The 14,182-nt window shown below is 26.6% G+C and overlaps 1 protein-coding gene and 1 long non-coding RNA gene across 8 annotated transcripts in view; one reads left to right on the plus strand and one right to left on the minus strand.

Annotated features, from left to right (window-relative positions):
* The window catches only part of LOC126899506 (protein PFC0760c-like), a 17,588-nt gene extending 10,149 nt beyond the window's left edge, over positions 1-7,439 (plus strand). For 3 of the 6 annotated variants that reach the window (XM_050674483.1, XM_050674484.1, XM_050674486.1), the window contains 11 exons: positions 733-861; positions 926-997; positions 1,922-2,080; positions 2,903-3,084; positions 3,254-3,294; positions 3,511-3,783; positions 3,845-3,966; positions 4,413-4,567; positions 5,677-5,751; positions 6,852-7,106; positions 7,178-7,439. In XM_050674483.1, the coding sequence (XP_050530440.1) occupies positions 733-861; positions 926-997; positions 1,922-2,080; positions 2,903-3,084; positions 3,254-3,294; positions 3,511-3,783; positions 3,845-3,966; positions 4,413-4,567; positions 5,677-5,751; positions 6,852-7,106; positions 7,178-7,270 (1,556 nt within the window). In that variant the 3' untranslated portion in view covers positions 7,271-7,439. Of the gene's footprint in view, positions 1-732; positions 862-925; positions 998-1,921; positions 2,081-2,902; positions 3,085-3,253; positions 3,295-3,510; positions 3,784-3,844; positions 3,967-4,412; positions 4,568-4,635; positions 4,778-5,676; positions 5,752-5,926; positions 6,046-6,851; positions 7,107-7,177 lie in introns of those variants that run through there. The other 3 variants (XM_050674485.1, XM_050674487.1, XM_050674488.1) reach the window with 3 other exon arrangements.
* The window catches only part of LOC126899509 (uncharacterized), a 12,534-nt gene extending 4,671 nt beyond the window's left edge, over positions 1-7,863 (minus strand). The window contains exons 1-3 of one of the 2 annotated variants that reach the window (XR_007702610.1): positions 7,716-7,863; positions 6,001-6,110; positions 4,552-4,661 (exon numbers count right to left, since the gene is read on the minus strand). This is a non-coding gene — a long non-coding RNA (uncharacterized LOC126899509). Of the gene's footprint in view, positions 1-4,551; positions 4,662-6,000; positions 6,111-7,715 lie in introns of those variants that run through there. The other variant, XR_007702611.1, reaches the window with a different exon arrangement.
* Positions 7,864-14,182: the final 6,319 nt, after the last annotated feature.

A 14,182-nucleotide genomic window follows, 5' to 3' on the forward strand; every position in this document is an offset into this window, starting at 1 on the left:
AAAAAAAAAAAAACACACACATCATGGTAAAATTAATACCTTTTCAGCTTCGCATCGAAGCTAAAAAATATATTTAGCAAAAAAAATTAACTGGATGAAAAGTTATTTAAATTATCAGTGAATGCTGGGCCCTGTATGTATATGTTTATATATATATTTCTTAAAGCAGTTTTAAATTACATAAGTCACCTATATTTAATTTTATGACTGATAGGTACTAAGTGGTATATAAGCGTTATTCTGTTAACATTATCCACTCAATTTCTCTTAATATTATAAATATGCTAAAAAAATTACATATATATAATTATATAATTACATATATGTTAATGAATAATATATGTTACCATTTAAAAAAATAAAGTTGACACCCCTATAAGATTTAAGAAGTGAACATAAAACATATTTTATTACAGATAAATATGTAACTAACAGAAGCAAAAAAAATTTTTTTTGAAGAGAAATCTAGGGGCTTAAAAGAATAACTGTATATCATAACAATTTTTCATAATAAATGTTTTGTAAAAATACTAATTTTTATCTTGGATATTTTTCTTTGTTTTAAATAGGTCTGGAGAAAAGAATATTTGATGTAAATTTTTATTTATAGAAATAATCTATAATGTTTTATGATATTCTGATATTCTAACGCGTAAATGTAGTGACACCAACTAAGTCCTTATTTACAAATCATTTTGACTTGTTATACATTTAACTTATGTTTTTAAATAGACAAAAAGAAACAAGATTTTGAAGAAAATGCAATTGTAGATGAAGATGAAGAATTATATGGTGATGATGAACAAGAGGAAGAAAGTGAAAATGATGATGATGATGACAATATGAGCGAAATAGATGAGAGTAAGCATTTCAACAAAATTATTTTAGTTTATTATAATTTTTATTTATTTATTATTTAAATTAGGTAAACATGAAAAAAAAATTAGAAAAAATAAATTTATAAATTTAGAATGTGAAGTTGAAGATGACATAAATGGTAAAAATAATTATTATTTTGTAAAATTGTACCTACCTAATATGTAAGAATTTTATATCTAGTTAACCCATAAAAGTTTAAATATTATTACCCTATTGTACATACTAAAAAAGAAATTAATTTTAATGATGTGAATTAAATAGTTGATAATAAACCAAAAAAAGAAATATTGGTTTTTTGATAGTTTCAATCTATACAATTGTGGAACCATACTATGTATCATTGTATCAATATATAGGTGTAACAAAATTTGATACTATTATTCTACCTTTAGAGTTGAAATTATATTTTAATTAGTATCATGTCTGAAGATGCACCCTTAGCAAAACATATGTATACAAAAGAAATCAATGATATGATAATTCGTTATTTAATTTCATAAAATGCTATTTTCAATTATTAGGTAGGAAATAAAAAAACTGAGTTTAACTATACCAAAATTTTAAATTCAAATTGTTTTGGAAAAAGTCCTTACTATATTTATAGTGTAATATATTAGATGGTGAAGCATACAAAGTTTTCAATAACTTCATTTAAAATTAATTATTGACATAAGAGTTAATTTTAATTCAAAGTTTCAAAATGCTACAGAAATAAATAAAAATTGTTACAATAACTGAGAGTTTCTGATATTTTTTAGTTATAACCACTACAATTAAATCAAATTATTTTGAAAGAAAACTTAATACAATTTAATTTGAATTTAAAATGTTGGTATAGTTATACTTAGTTTATTATTTCCTATCTAATAATTGAGAACCCTTTTATATGAAATTAATTACCAAATTATCATATCATTGATTTCTTTTGTATATATAGTTTTGCTAAGGGTGCATCTTCAGACATGATACTAATTAAAATATAATTTCTTTAATTGTATTTGATTACAAATAATTCATAATTTAATTATTTACATGAATACAGAATCTGAATCAGAAGAAAGTAATTGTGACATGAATGATCAAAGTAACAATTCAGAATTAGACAATAGTATGAGCAACAGTGATAGCAGTGTAGGAATTAAAACTGGAGTTTTAAATTTATTGTCATCAGATTCTGAAACAGTTAATGACAATTACAAAAGTAAGTTTAAAGATACTTAATATTATAGAAAAAAAAATGAAGTATAATACTAATTATTTAGGTTCATCAACTTTATATATATTTGTATATATTAAATATTGTTAAATAGAAATTATATAAAAAAGAAAAAATTTGTTCCTAAGTATAAACTTGGTTTTTTTCTTTTTTTAGTCTAACTATAATATAATAAAAATATTTGGTTTTAAAATAATACTAATAATAATCTTAAGTTTTTGAATAAAGATACATTTTATTTGTATATAAGCTGTGAGCTTTTCATGTACAAAATACTATAGGTTGAACAATCCTGTACTATTATTGTACAGTCTTAATATATAAAAAAATAGTGATGTCATAAATATGGAGGGGGTTTAGAGCTTCGAAATGAGAACTTTTATAGTACTTGGGTGGTCAATTCATGAAGTACTGGTCCACTTTGTTAAACGGCTTGTCAATCTGTCCCTATTGATTACCATATATAAGAGAAAAAATATATTAGCTTTAATATTAGATTATAGCTTTATTCAAATGACAACCCAAAAGAATATTCAAATATATTTAAGTAACTAAAAACAATTTAATCAAAATGATACAAAACATTTTATTTGTATGAATTTTGATACTTTAATAAAAAATCTATTGTAAAAAAGTCAATAATATCAATATTGTATTGAAAATTTGGTATAGTTGTACAAAATTACTTACAAAAAAGTTATTTTTAAACCCCTAAATTTTTATTTAGTCAACACAAAAATATTTTTTTATAATTTCAACTAAACTACAATGTTTTCTGTAAAAAATTAAATACTGCTTTTATTTTAGACAGAAAAAAAAAGTGGAACGCTGTACTATCAGATAGTGATAGTGATGATAATAATACAATAGCTAATGATGTTGACTTAAAAGTTTCAAACTTACCTTTTGTTGACACTGATGTAGCATCAACTCAACAATTATTAGAAATGTGCTCAGGCAGTGAATTTTGTACTCAGGAATCTTTACAGGTACATCAATAAGCACCTTTATAATAAGTACATTCGTTATGTGAATTAACAACAGTAATTCATCATTATAACTTGATTTTTTTCACTTCTATATTGAGAGTTTTATTTTATTAACTTAACTATTTACACTTTTTTATGTTTAATATTTATCTTAAAAAATTGTTTATAGGAAAATGATGATGATTCTTCAGATGGATTTGATTCAGATGTGTAAGTAAAAGATAAAAAAGAAAATTAACATACATAGAACTATCAACTGTTTTAGTAAAATACACTATTTTAACTTGTTCAAATTTTAGTATAAAACCAATTTCAATAATTAATTAAATGGATAAATAATTCAAATTTTCGTATTAAAAAATTTTAAGATAGTAATTAAGCAAAAATTTGACACAATATATAAAAATATGTTGTTTTTTATTGTAGACCTTTAGACAATGAAGCTGAACAAGAAGATAGTAATATTATTAAGGAAGATAGTGATATTGATGATCAAGTTATTCAAGAAAAATCTGAAGCAATAACAGATTTTTTTGATGTTGAAGCTGAGTTATCTGATGATGAGGAAGGAGGATGGAAACAGGAGGATGATGAAGATGAAGTTGAGGACGAAGCAAACGAAGAAGACTTAAAAATGATTGTTGATGATAATGGTGAAGATGATGCATTAGTTCGTGATTCTCTTGGGAAAATCTATATGTATGTATGCAGACATAAAAAAATATTTCTAGAAATGTTTTATGTGTAATGCATGTTTAAGGCGTCAAATGCTGGACGATGATCAGCGTCAGATATCTGAACTTCAAGAAATGCTCCTTGAAGATGGTAATTTACATAATGACTTGGGTCGAAAAAGAAAATTTCAATGGGAAGATACTGGAGGTAATTATACTTAAAAATTATAATGCTGAAATAACCAATTTTTTTTTTTTAACAATATTTGTAAAGTGTGCATTTTATATGTGCAAAGTTTAAACAATAAATACAAAGTGTTTTGTAAACTTCATTGTGAAGTTTGTAGGAACAATTAGAGTTTATTTATGTATTCAAAATTCATTTCCCAAGTTGTCTTTTAGGTTGGATTCTTAGTTTACATAGAAGTCTTTTATAGTGTAACACATTATTAAAAAAAAATTTCAGAAATGTTACCAGAATATTGTAATTATATTTAATATTCTCAACATATATTTACATTATCTATTAATTAATTATAATTTCCAAAAATAGCTAATTATCTGATTTGGTTATAAGTTTAATGTCATTTACTTTTTTTATTTAAGACCAAATTAATAAAAAAAAATGTATTTTATTTTTGTGTACTATTTTAGATGATCTTAGTTTATATAAGAAACCACTATTTTCTTCATCTGAAGGAGAAGACAATGATGATGATGATGATGATGATAATCAAAATGGTGGAGATATTAATGAAGCAGTCTGGAGAAAAGAGAGGCATATTCGTGACTCTTATTTGGCAGCCGAGGTATTAAGTTATATTTAGTATTTAGTTATTAGAAATATTTATAGTTTGATTGTATTTGTATTATACAGGATATCTATGTTGTCTTCTGCAATATCTTCAAACATAAGATTAAGTATAATTTTTTCTTTACAAAAGTTATTAGTATTCTAGACACTTTACATTAATAAAAAAAAAATATAGCCCTATCCCTTCTTATTTCACCTTTAAATTGTATCATTTTTAATTTTTTAAATGGAAACGTGCATGTTAAATTTTTCTTAAGAATAAAAAAATGATTTAACTAAATAAATGACTAGTAAATAACAACATTTGAACCAATATTTTTAAAGCTACTAGTATTTTTATTAATAACTTTATTAATACCATATAGGAAGAATAGTAAGGTTTATAATGCTTAGAAATAAAATAAATAGTCTCACTTTTCACCTTCAGTTTTTAAAGTGTTAATAACTTCCAAAATGCTGGTTCAAAAGTTGTTAATGACCAGTTTTTTTCTTATTTGTAAGCAAGTTAAATATGTATGTTTCCATTAGAAAAACCAAAGATGATACAATTTTAAAGGAAAGAAGGGGATACAACTATTTTTATTTTAATTTAAGTGTGAGGATACTAACTCTTAACTTCTAAAAAAAAAATTACAATTTATCTCATACTTTTAGCTATTTTGAGATACATAAATAGTGTATCACTTGTATAGTATAATTATAGTCAAACTGTACATACTTATTTGAATCACTCTCTGAGATTATAATTATTATTTAAAGTTCAGCATATCACTAGACCACTGGACTTAATTTATTTATAAAATTTGTTTAAGCCATCTTGATTTTATCAATGTTAAGTAGATATTTTTATAATTTTTTTTTTAACTTAACATTATATTATAATAAGTAGTTAAGTCATGGTAGATGTAAAAGAAGAATAATTTCCCAAACCAAAAAAAATATCCATGGTTCTGTGTTTATATATCACCTATACTATATTTGCACAGACTTGTATATTTTGGACAAGGCTTAAACAAACTTTATAATTGCAAAGTTTCAAATCCCTTAAACTTATCCCTAATAATTCCTTATCACTTAAGATAAAAAAATAATGTTATTCTACAGGATGAAGATGATGAAAAACAAGAAGATGTTACGTTGGAAAATATTTCTTTTATAAATGCTAAAAAGACTGAAATAGTATGTATAAATTGTAAATTACCAAAATTTTTCTTAAATTTCATTAAAAAACAAAAATATTTGTTATAATAGATGCCAGATATAAAATAATAATTCTTTCATGTCTGGCATCTATTATTACTATTTTTATAATAAAAATTTTATTTAATTTTAAGTAATATATTTGGTGATACAGCCTAGGGTGTTAGCAGTCTTTTTTTCTTTAATAAAACCCAACTCTCAATAAAATCTAATACTTAAGATATACACCTTGCTGACAACACATTATTTGTAAAAATTCAATCATTAACCAAGCTACTGTGGGAATGTTAAAATGACGTAACCAATAATTGATCTTCATCCATAGCTTATTGTCAAGGCTAAAAAGTAAAAATTAAGCAGACATTACAATTTGAATCACACAAATGTAAAATGTCATGTGTGTGACAGGAAAGAGATTGTAATTGAAAAAATACATTTGAACTAAACAATCAGGTGTTCAATGCAATGAACACGTCACTGAACTGGTTGGGGAAAAATGCCGAAATCAGTATACACATATATTATTGACATTTAGGACCGGTTGAATCATTAACAGGTATTGTAATAGTCAACTGGGCAAGTTTTCAATGAAAGATTGATAATTATTGCACAACAAAATAAAATATGAAAGGTAGTGCAATAATAAATTACTAAGAACAATTTAATTGAGTTATTACTGAATTTAAAAATTCTAATATTGATTTTTGATTTTTGATTCATCACAAAATTATTACCTTACAGAAATTAACATTACATTATCAATTGTTTAACAAATACACTTTAATATATGTATACATCAATAAGTTATATACTTTATGTAAGGTCATTTAAATTTAAATATTAAATCATAGTAGTTTAATATTTTACATCACAAAATATTAATATTACTACTCTAAAAGAACCTCAACTATACCTTGCTGGATACCTACTGTACTGTAATTTTTAATATAATTTGCCTAAAAATATTTAAAAAAAATTCTTTTGTCTGACTGAGATAACAAATGGTGGTCAAAACTTGACTATAGCAATAATACAATTTTTAATTAAATTTGTATGTATAAATGTTAGTAATTTTCTAGGCCAATGAGGCAGTTGTAAAAGGATCATTTATGATGAAGAAAGGAAGTCGTACTAGAGCTGCTGCAACCCTTATGTTGGTAGATAGTAAAAAAAAAATATTAGGAAAAAACGATAATGGTGATAATAATTCAATAAAATCATTAACTACAATAACCGCTAAAGCTTCAATTACTAATCCATTTTCATATCTTCTTGGAAATACAAGTTCATCAAATACTGTTTCATCTGTTGTTGAATCAAAATTATCAACTAAGGTGTGTATAAATATCAATAAAACAATTTATTTTAAATCTATGCATGAATGTGTGTATGGTTTTTTTTACAGATTGTAAATGAAGTATCATTATCTAAAATAAATAATGAAGTTCGCAAAAAAAAGTGTAGCAGTATTCTTAAAGCTTTTTTGCCATTAGAATAATAACACAATGAAACTCGTATACTTAGATTACTAAGATCTTTGTTAATTGAAATTCTTAAATTATTCTGCCAAATTTTATTTAAGGACTTTTGTTGTACTTTTAATATTTATATTTTATCTAAAGAATGTATATTTTGTAATTATTTCAAAAAATATTGTTCGTCTTTTATATGTGACTTATTAATATTTTTAAAATTTTAATTTAAACAATAGCAATATTTTTTTCTACGAGGGTTTCATTTAATTATATTAATTTTTAAATGATATGTACTCATATAATATTAGGGTTAATAAACAATATATTTTTGGATATAAATAGCGTACCGAATTTCAGCGATATCGAAAAAAAAATTTAATTTAGTATTTAAATATTCACAAATTTTGACTATGGTATACCAACAAAATTAGATAATGATATTAATATCAAAAAAATATAGATACTAACCTCTTAACGATAATTTCAAATTACTTTTTATTATGAAGAAAAAGTTTTTTTTTTGTTATAAGACTTAATCATTATATATTGGTTACATTCGACGGATAAAATTGTTCTTTATTGAATAAATTTATTGTAGTTTCAGCGTTTTGGTTAATAAATGATAAATAATGATAATAAAAAAAGATTATGAGTGATGTTTATTTTTTTTATTGCCTTGTCATAACTGAAACAATTTTTCATAGCTTATTTGGATGTGATTTTATAGGCTCTAGAAGCGTTTTAAATTATAAAAACTACGCTATCTGGTAAAAAAAAAACAATTTTTGTTTTCAATGACCTTAAGACGCCAATGATAAAAATGTCAAAAATTTCTGAACTATAGCTGTATACACATTGTGATTTCATATGGAACGACCTATTTAAGAAATTTATTATTTAATGCTATTTGACACATATAGAATTTGATTACATATAAACAATATTGATTCAAAATAGTTTTTTTTTTTTTTTTTTTTTTCAAATTTTAGTAAAGTAAAATTATTATTGTTAATTTGTATACAATTTACTTTGTAGTTACGAACATTAAATATTTTGTGCACTTCAGTCACTAAAAATATTATAATTTAAGTATTTTTAAAAACCCTTATTTTAATTGTTTATTGTAAAAATGTATACAAAATAAATTATGAAAATGGATAGCCAGAATTTGATTTAATATTTTCTTATATTAAGTTGCACATCTTAATTCCAACCTGATATCTAAGTGAACCACAAGTATGAAGTTACAACAAGTGAAGTCTGCTACTACAAAATATCGTTTTGCTTAAGTAAACAGGCTAAATTTATAAAAATAATAATTGGCAAAATTAATTAAATTTAATATTAAACAATTCTTAGTAGATTTTAAAGTAAATTTATTTCGCCTTACCAGTTGAAATTTAATTAATTATTAGTGTTTATATTTAGGTAATGAATTTAAAATTTCATTCAAACCCCTTCAGATCTTGTAAGGGCTTAACAAAAATATCTGAGAAGTGACGTGATTATACCTCAAGGCTCCGACTGTATAGTACTTCAATATCAATTGTAACATCAATTTAATCGAAAAACTTATTTCTAATATTATTAACGGTAATTTACTCAAACACTAAATAAAAATTATATTTTTTTAATTTTACACCTCTAAACAGTGAAGTCAAATGTCATTATGAATTACAAATGAAATAACTTAATTTTAATATAATAAATTTAATACAGATTTATTTAAATAAATAACAAGTAAACATTAATAATACAATATTTTACAATAAAATAATGAACATACAAAAAAAAAAAAAAAAAAACCAAAACAAAAGTTAAATTTATATAATATAAAATCATAACAATAAGTTTAAATAAATATTAAAACAGAGAAAATTAACATTCAAATAATTTTAATGTTATTATTCAAATATTCAACACAAAAAATTATAAGTTACAATAAGATACACAACTTTTTTAAAATTTTTTTCTTATAATTGTATAAACCATACGCATTTTCAATAATTATTTTTAAAACTTTTTAATTTATTTATCTATTTAAGCCAGTAACATTAAATGTTTAATGTTTTAGGCATAACATAAGTATCATTTGATATGATTACTGTTACTCTTGTTTATAAATGTCATTTTAAAAATTGTACAAGTGCATTCCGGAAGTAGATTAATTTTTGGCCATTTGCATTACTTGACTAAGTTTTAAATAATATAAGGAATAAAGAATAGAAACTACTACTCTTTATATTTATGTTATTATTTAGGTTAGTAATCTTTAGTTAATAGTATTGCCTAGTTTCCGGTCATAAGCTTAATTTGTTTGCTTTAGTTAATAGATCTTATATTATGGACATAAATAATGCTTGTTGTTACTTTTGACTAATATGAACATTTTAAAGAATAATGGAAAAAATAATAAATAATGGAAATAATGTATTGCGTCAATAGATACATTTTTACAACTTTCTTTAGTTTGTCCAAATTGGAGTTTTATAAAAGGGAAAATAAAAACATATAAAGAGCTTGAAGTACTAGTAGGCAATTGATTTTTGAAACAGTTATTGAAAGCTTACCTGTGAAATCTAAAAATATAACGACTATTAGCGAGTACATTTATTTTTAAAATACTTTTAGATCTCACAAGTACACTGCCAATAACCACAAATCATTTTGGAAAATTTCAAAAAGGCGTGTGAAATATTCCACCAAACAAACTCGTATTTGACAGTAAAACAGTAGCCCCTTTAAGTTATTCGAAACCTATTCAACCAATCTACAATTACGAAAAATGAGCAAAAATATTATACAACTTTTAGCTAAGTACTGACGTAATACGTCCAATGCTTTTCATTATGCATCTTTCATATATAAATGAAAAATTTATAATCTGTATTTTATATTACTTCTATAAAAACAAATTATTTATCTATCATAATACTTATATTACTGTACACTTGGTCTTATTAGTTGTATACATCTCAACTCATTATTAAACATGTGTCTTATCTTAAAATAATAATTATGTAATGTAATGTTTAATTTTGTTACAATAAAAATCTATTTAGTAAAAAGCGCTGATGATAATTTCCCCAAGTTGAGGGAATTTAATAAACTATAAAAAGGCCAAACAGCCTCACTAACAAGTCGGATAGTGTTCGATGATCTAACGAATATCATCCTACACTTTTAACTATTCAACATCCTTGTTGTATACATTTTTATAAGCTGCAACATCTAGTGAACTTTTTTATTATTTTGGTAAAATAAATATTCTTGAATAATTTCACAACATTTTCGTTTTTAATAGAATAAACTAATATTCTCTTTAAAAAAATACATAATAACACCATTTTATTAATATACACACTTAAAGAAAAATCCTCTTATACTATTTTATTCAATGTTATTTAGTATGGATCCATCATGACACAATCAATTTACCATAAAAAATAATATTCTTAGGAAGAACAGTAGAGATATCTGTATAATAAATCATTTATGCCCCAAGTTTTCTTTCAGATTGAATCATAGGCATCAAGTGGTATTCAATTACCACTTAACAAAATAAATAGATATTAGAATAAGAGCGTAAGGAGTGCGCGCCATGTATTACTATTGTTAAAAATAGATTCTTAGCAAACAGTAAAATATATAAAGATAATTCCATCCAAAAAAAATTTCATTAATAATGTAGTTTGTTATGTTATACTTATATTTGGTTGAACTATTCGTTTATACCTAATTGTGTTATTACGGTGCTTTTGATTGTGCAAATTATTTTATTAAATTATATCGACATGGAATATAATAAACGCAATGGCAATTCACAAAAAATTACAAATTATTTTTTTTCTACGACGTTACCCAAAGACTTAAAACCACAGCTGATTATGAAGTCACAGATACTAAAAATGTAAGTAATAATTAATTTGTTTGTTTAAATTTTTATAATATCTAAGGTATTTAAATTTTAATTGATAGAGATGCATTTAATACTTTTTTAAATTTAAAAACAAAAAGTATGTTTTTTCTTTGCAATAATAATGTATATTTTAGCTCTGTTAAATGTGTAAAACAAGTATAAATTTATTTTGATATTGGCTAATGATTTTTGGTAATCTTAAAATTTAATAGTTTACCCGATATATTAGATTTAATATGATTGTTCAAAATGGTTAATTTCTGTTTTTTAATAATTTGTTTTTTCTTTATTGATACCTCACTAACTTTTAGCTAAGTACTGAAGAGTTGTACGCACTACCGATGTGTCACCCGAACTTCAATAGTTATCAGTACAGTGCGCACGTACGTTATTATAGTGTTGATTCGACTTCTTTGTATGCGTTTTTATAAGCCGCGGCTCCGTGTTGTTGTCAACACATTTTAGTGCGATATTGTTATATAATCATTTTGCGTCGAAATTTTATTTATTTATATAAAAAGAGACATTATAGAATTTTTGTGTGTGCGAATTAGCACAATTCTTAAGTAAAATAATAATGTGCACAGGTAAGGTAGGGTAACCCCCCTTGTGTCGTCGTCGTCAGATAAGAGATTCCATCTCTTATCGAGCAAGCACCAAGCTCGGAAAATTGCGCGCGCGTTCAAATCAGCATAAAAGAGCGCCGCGAGGCACGAGTCTACAATAGTCTCTTGACAGTTCTCATTCGATAATAACAATTGACGAATACGAGCAATATTTCGACAATGGCGGAGAAAGATTCGATCCTGAAAGAAACTCGCCATCGATGTTCGGCAAACCAGAGGACAAAAGAACGCGAACGCTGGAATTGGTGTCGCCGGCAAAAAAATTTCGAAAAAGGCAGCAGCGACTATGGACAAAGTGATGGCACGGAAACGAGTGACGATTGCCATTCCTACTTCGGAGACGACTCGCGCGGTAAGTTCTTTTTCACGTTTGTTTATGTCGTACCATTTATGCTTGTATCCCATTTAGGTAATAGACATGGAAGAGACAACGACAAAGTTATTAAATGGATGGACGACCGAGCTAGTCACTCGGAGAGAATCGCTGATGAGTATGATGCGTTTATCGGTGATAGAGCAGAGCAGGAAGAAATTCGGTCCGTTTACCGCGATGACTTTGACGTTGTTAGCGAGATTTCTAGTATTTGTTCCGGAATCGAGTACGGAGATTCCCTGTTCGACAACACTGTTGATACTATGGTTGACGTGCAGGGACACACGACATTTACTGGTGAGATGGTGGAAGAAACTGACGGTAAGGTAATATGATATGTGTAATGTGCTCTTTTTTTTTCGTTTCAGATGCGATACGACGAATTGCCTCTAGCGCAATTAATTACAATACTAAAGACGATCGAGTCCGATATCGATCTTGGGTGTTGGTGCTCCATGGACCTGGACGATTACGCGGACTCCTTGCTGGCTTGGTCACCAATTTCAGAAGCTCTTGAAACAGTCATGATCCTTCCGCCGTCGTCAACGTTACCACGCACGACGAGCACGTACACCTCGCGCACACCTGCCTTAGTTCAAACTCGTCTTATCGGTGCACTTGGCTCAAGAAAACGGACGGCCTCAGAGAGTTCCGAAGATCTGAATTGGGAAGAAGAGTATACAGAAATGACATCGACCAACAAGATTGGCAAAATGTCTTGGGTTATTTCTGCAAATCTGGCAGAGTCTGCGTATTCTGTTTCGACGGAGGTAGAAGCGTCGGACATATGCTACGATCTAAGAATGTACCGGTAGGTGTTTTAGTTATAAAGTTTAGATTATGCCAGATTATTCACTGATTGCATCCATATAGAAAGCAAGACATCAAAAATGTGGAGAGTTCGGATTATTGAAGGCATGTCTTCTTGAAAATAACGGGACGTCGTTCCAGGAGAACTCGCCACAGCATAAAATGATAAAATACCTTGCGGCGGATATTTCCCGGGTACACTGACTGATCGGAGTGCGTTATTGCTTGCCACGTTCGTTCCCCCAACATCTTTACAGTGAGACCAGCAGCGGCGACCAAATTTCCGTAGTACGGATACGTCGTGTTCAAACTGTGTAATATCATATCTGCGTCCAATTTATTGACGTTAGAGATGCTGATATCTGTTGCTGTCGCATAGTTTACATCGTGTTCTAAAGCCTCCCAGTCCAAGACTTTTTGTGGTAAACGAACGCCAGTTAACCGTCTTTTAGAAGGTACAGTAAAAAGGTAGTTGTGTTAGTGGCTGACTAGGAGCCACCCTTCAGTCTGCTACTTTTAAGCTAGGCCGTGCTGACGGGTCTAAAAACTACCCCTTAAGTAGTTCACTAATTGGACGGATTGAGCACCTGACCAGTGACCCAACGGGAAGACCCGAGAAGAGCCAAAACAACGAACGTTAAAAGTACTAATTAATTATTAACTATATAATGTAAAACATTTAGAATTAGCTAATGATTTTAATTATAGAATAGTTATTCTTTTATTATTGGTGGAGGTGTAATAACTTTTTTTCCTATTATTGACACATAACATTACTTGAACATATGTGTTTGTCATTACACTTAACTTATTCTTTATTCTCAAACACTAGTTTAACACTTGGTTAATAATTTGTCGTATACACGACTCGTACTCAACCATCCAAGTCGGATATAACAGTTTTTATACAGACTTAAGCCTTTATACCTTTGGATCATCTAGTTATGAACCCTTGTAAAACGTTGTAAGAGTATTTAGATAATAAATAGAAATGCAATAAATACCAGTTTCTTAAAGAAAAAAACCACTATTTACAAAATTGACATGGGAACGTGTCAAAATATAGTAAAATCATAATTTTATTGAACCAACCGAACGTTATTTACGTTAAATCTAAACTGATATCTGTTTTTAAAAATATAATTAATGCGAAACCCTATGGCATTGATGTAATACAACGATGCACGTTGACGCGGTCGCATCACGA

The sequence above is a fragment of the Daktulosphaira vitifoliae genome, unplaced genomic scaffold (assembly GCF_025091365.1).
Source record: "Daktulosphaira vitifoliae isolate Bord-2020 unplaced genomic scaffold, ASM2509136v1 Scaffold_2, whole genome shotgun sequence".
Taxonomy (NCBI): Eukaryota; Metazoa; Arthropoda; class Insecta; order Hemiptera; family Phylloxeridae; genus Daktulosphaira; species Daktulosphaira vitifoliae.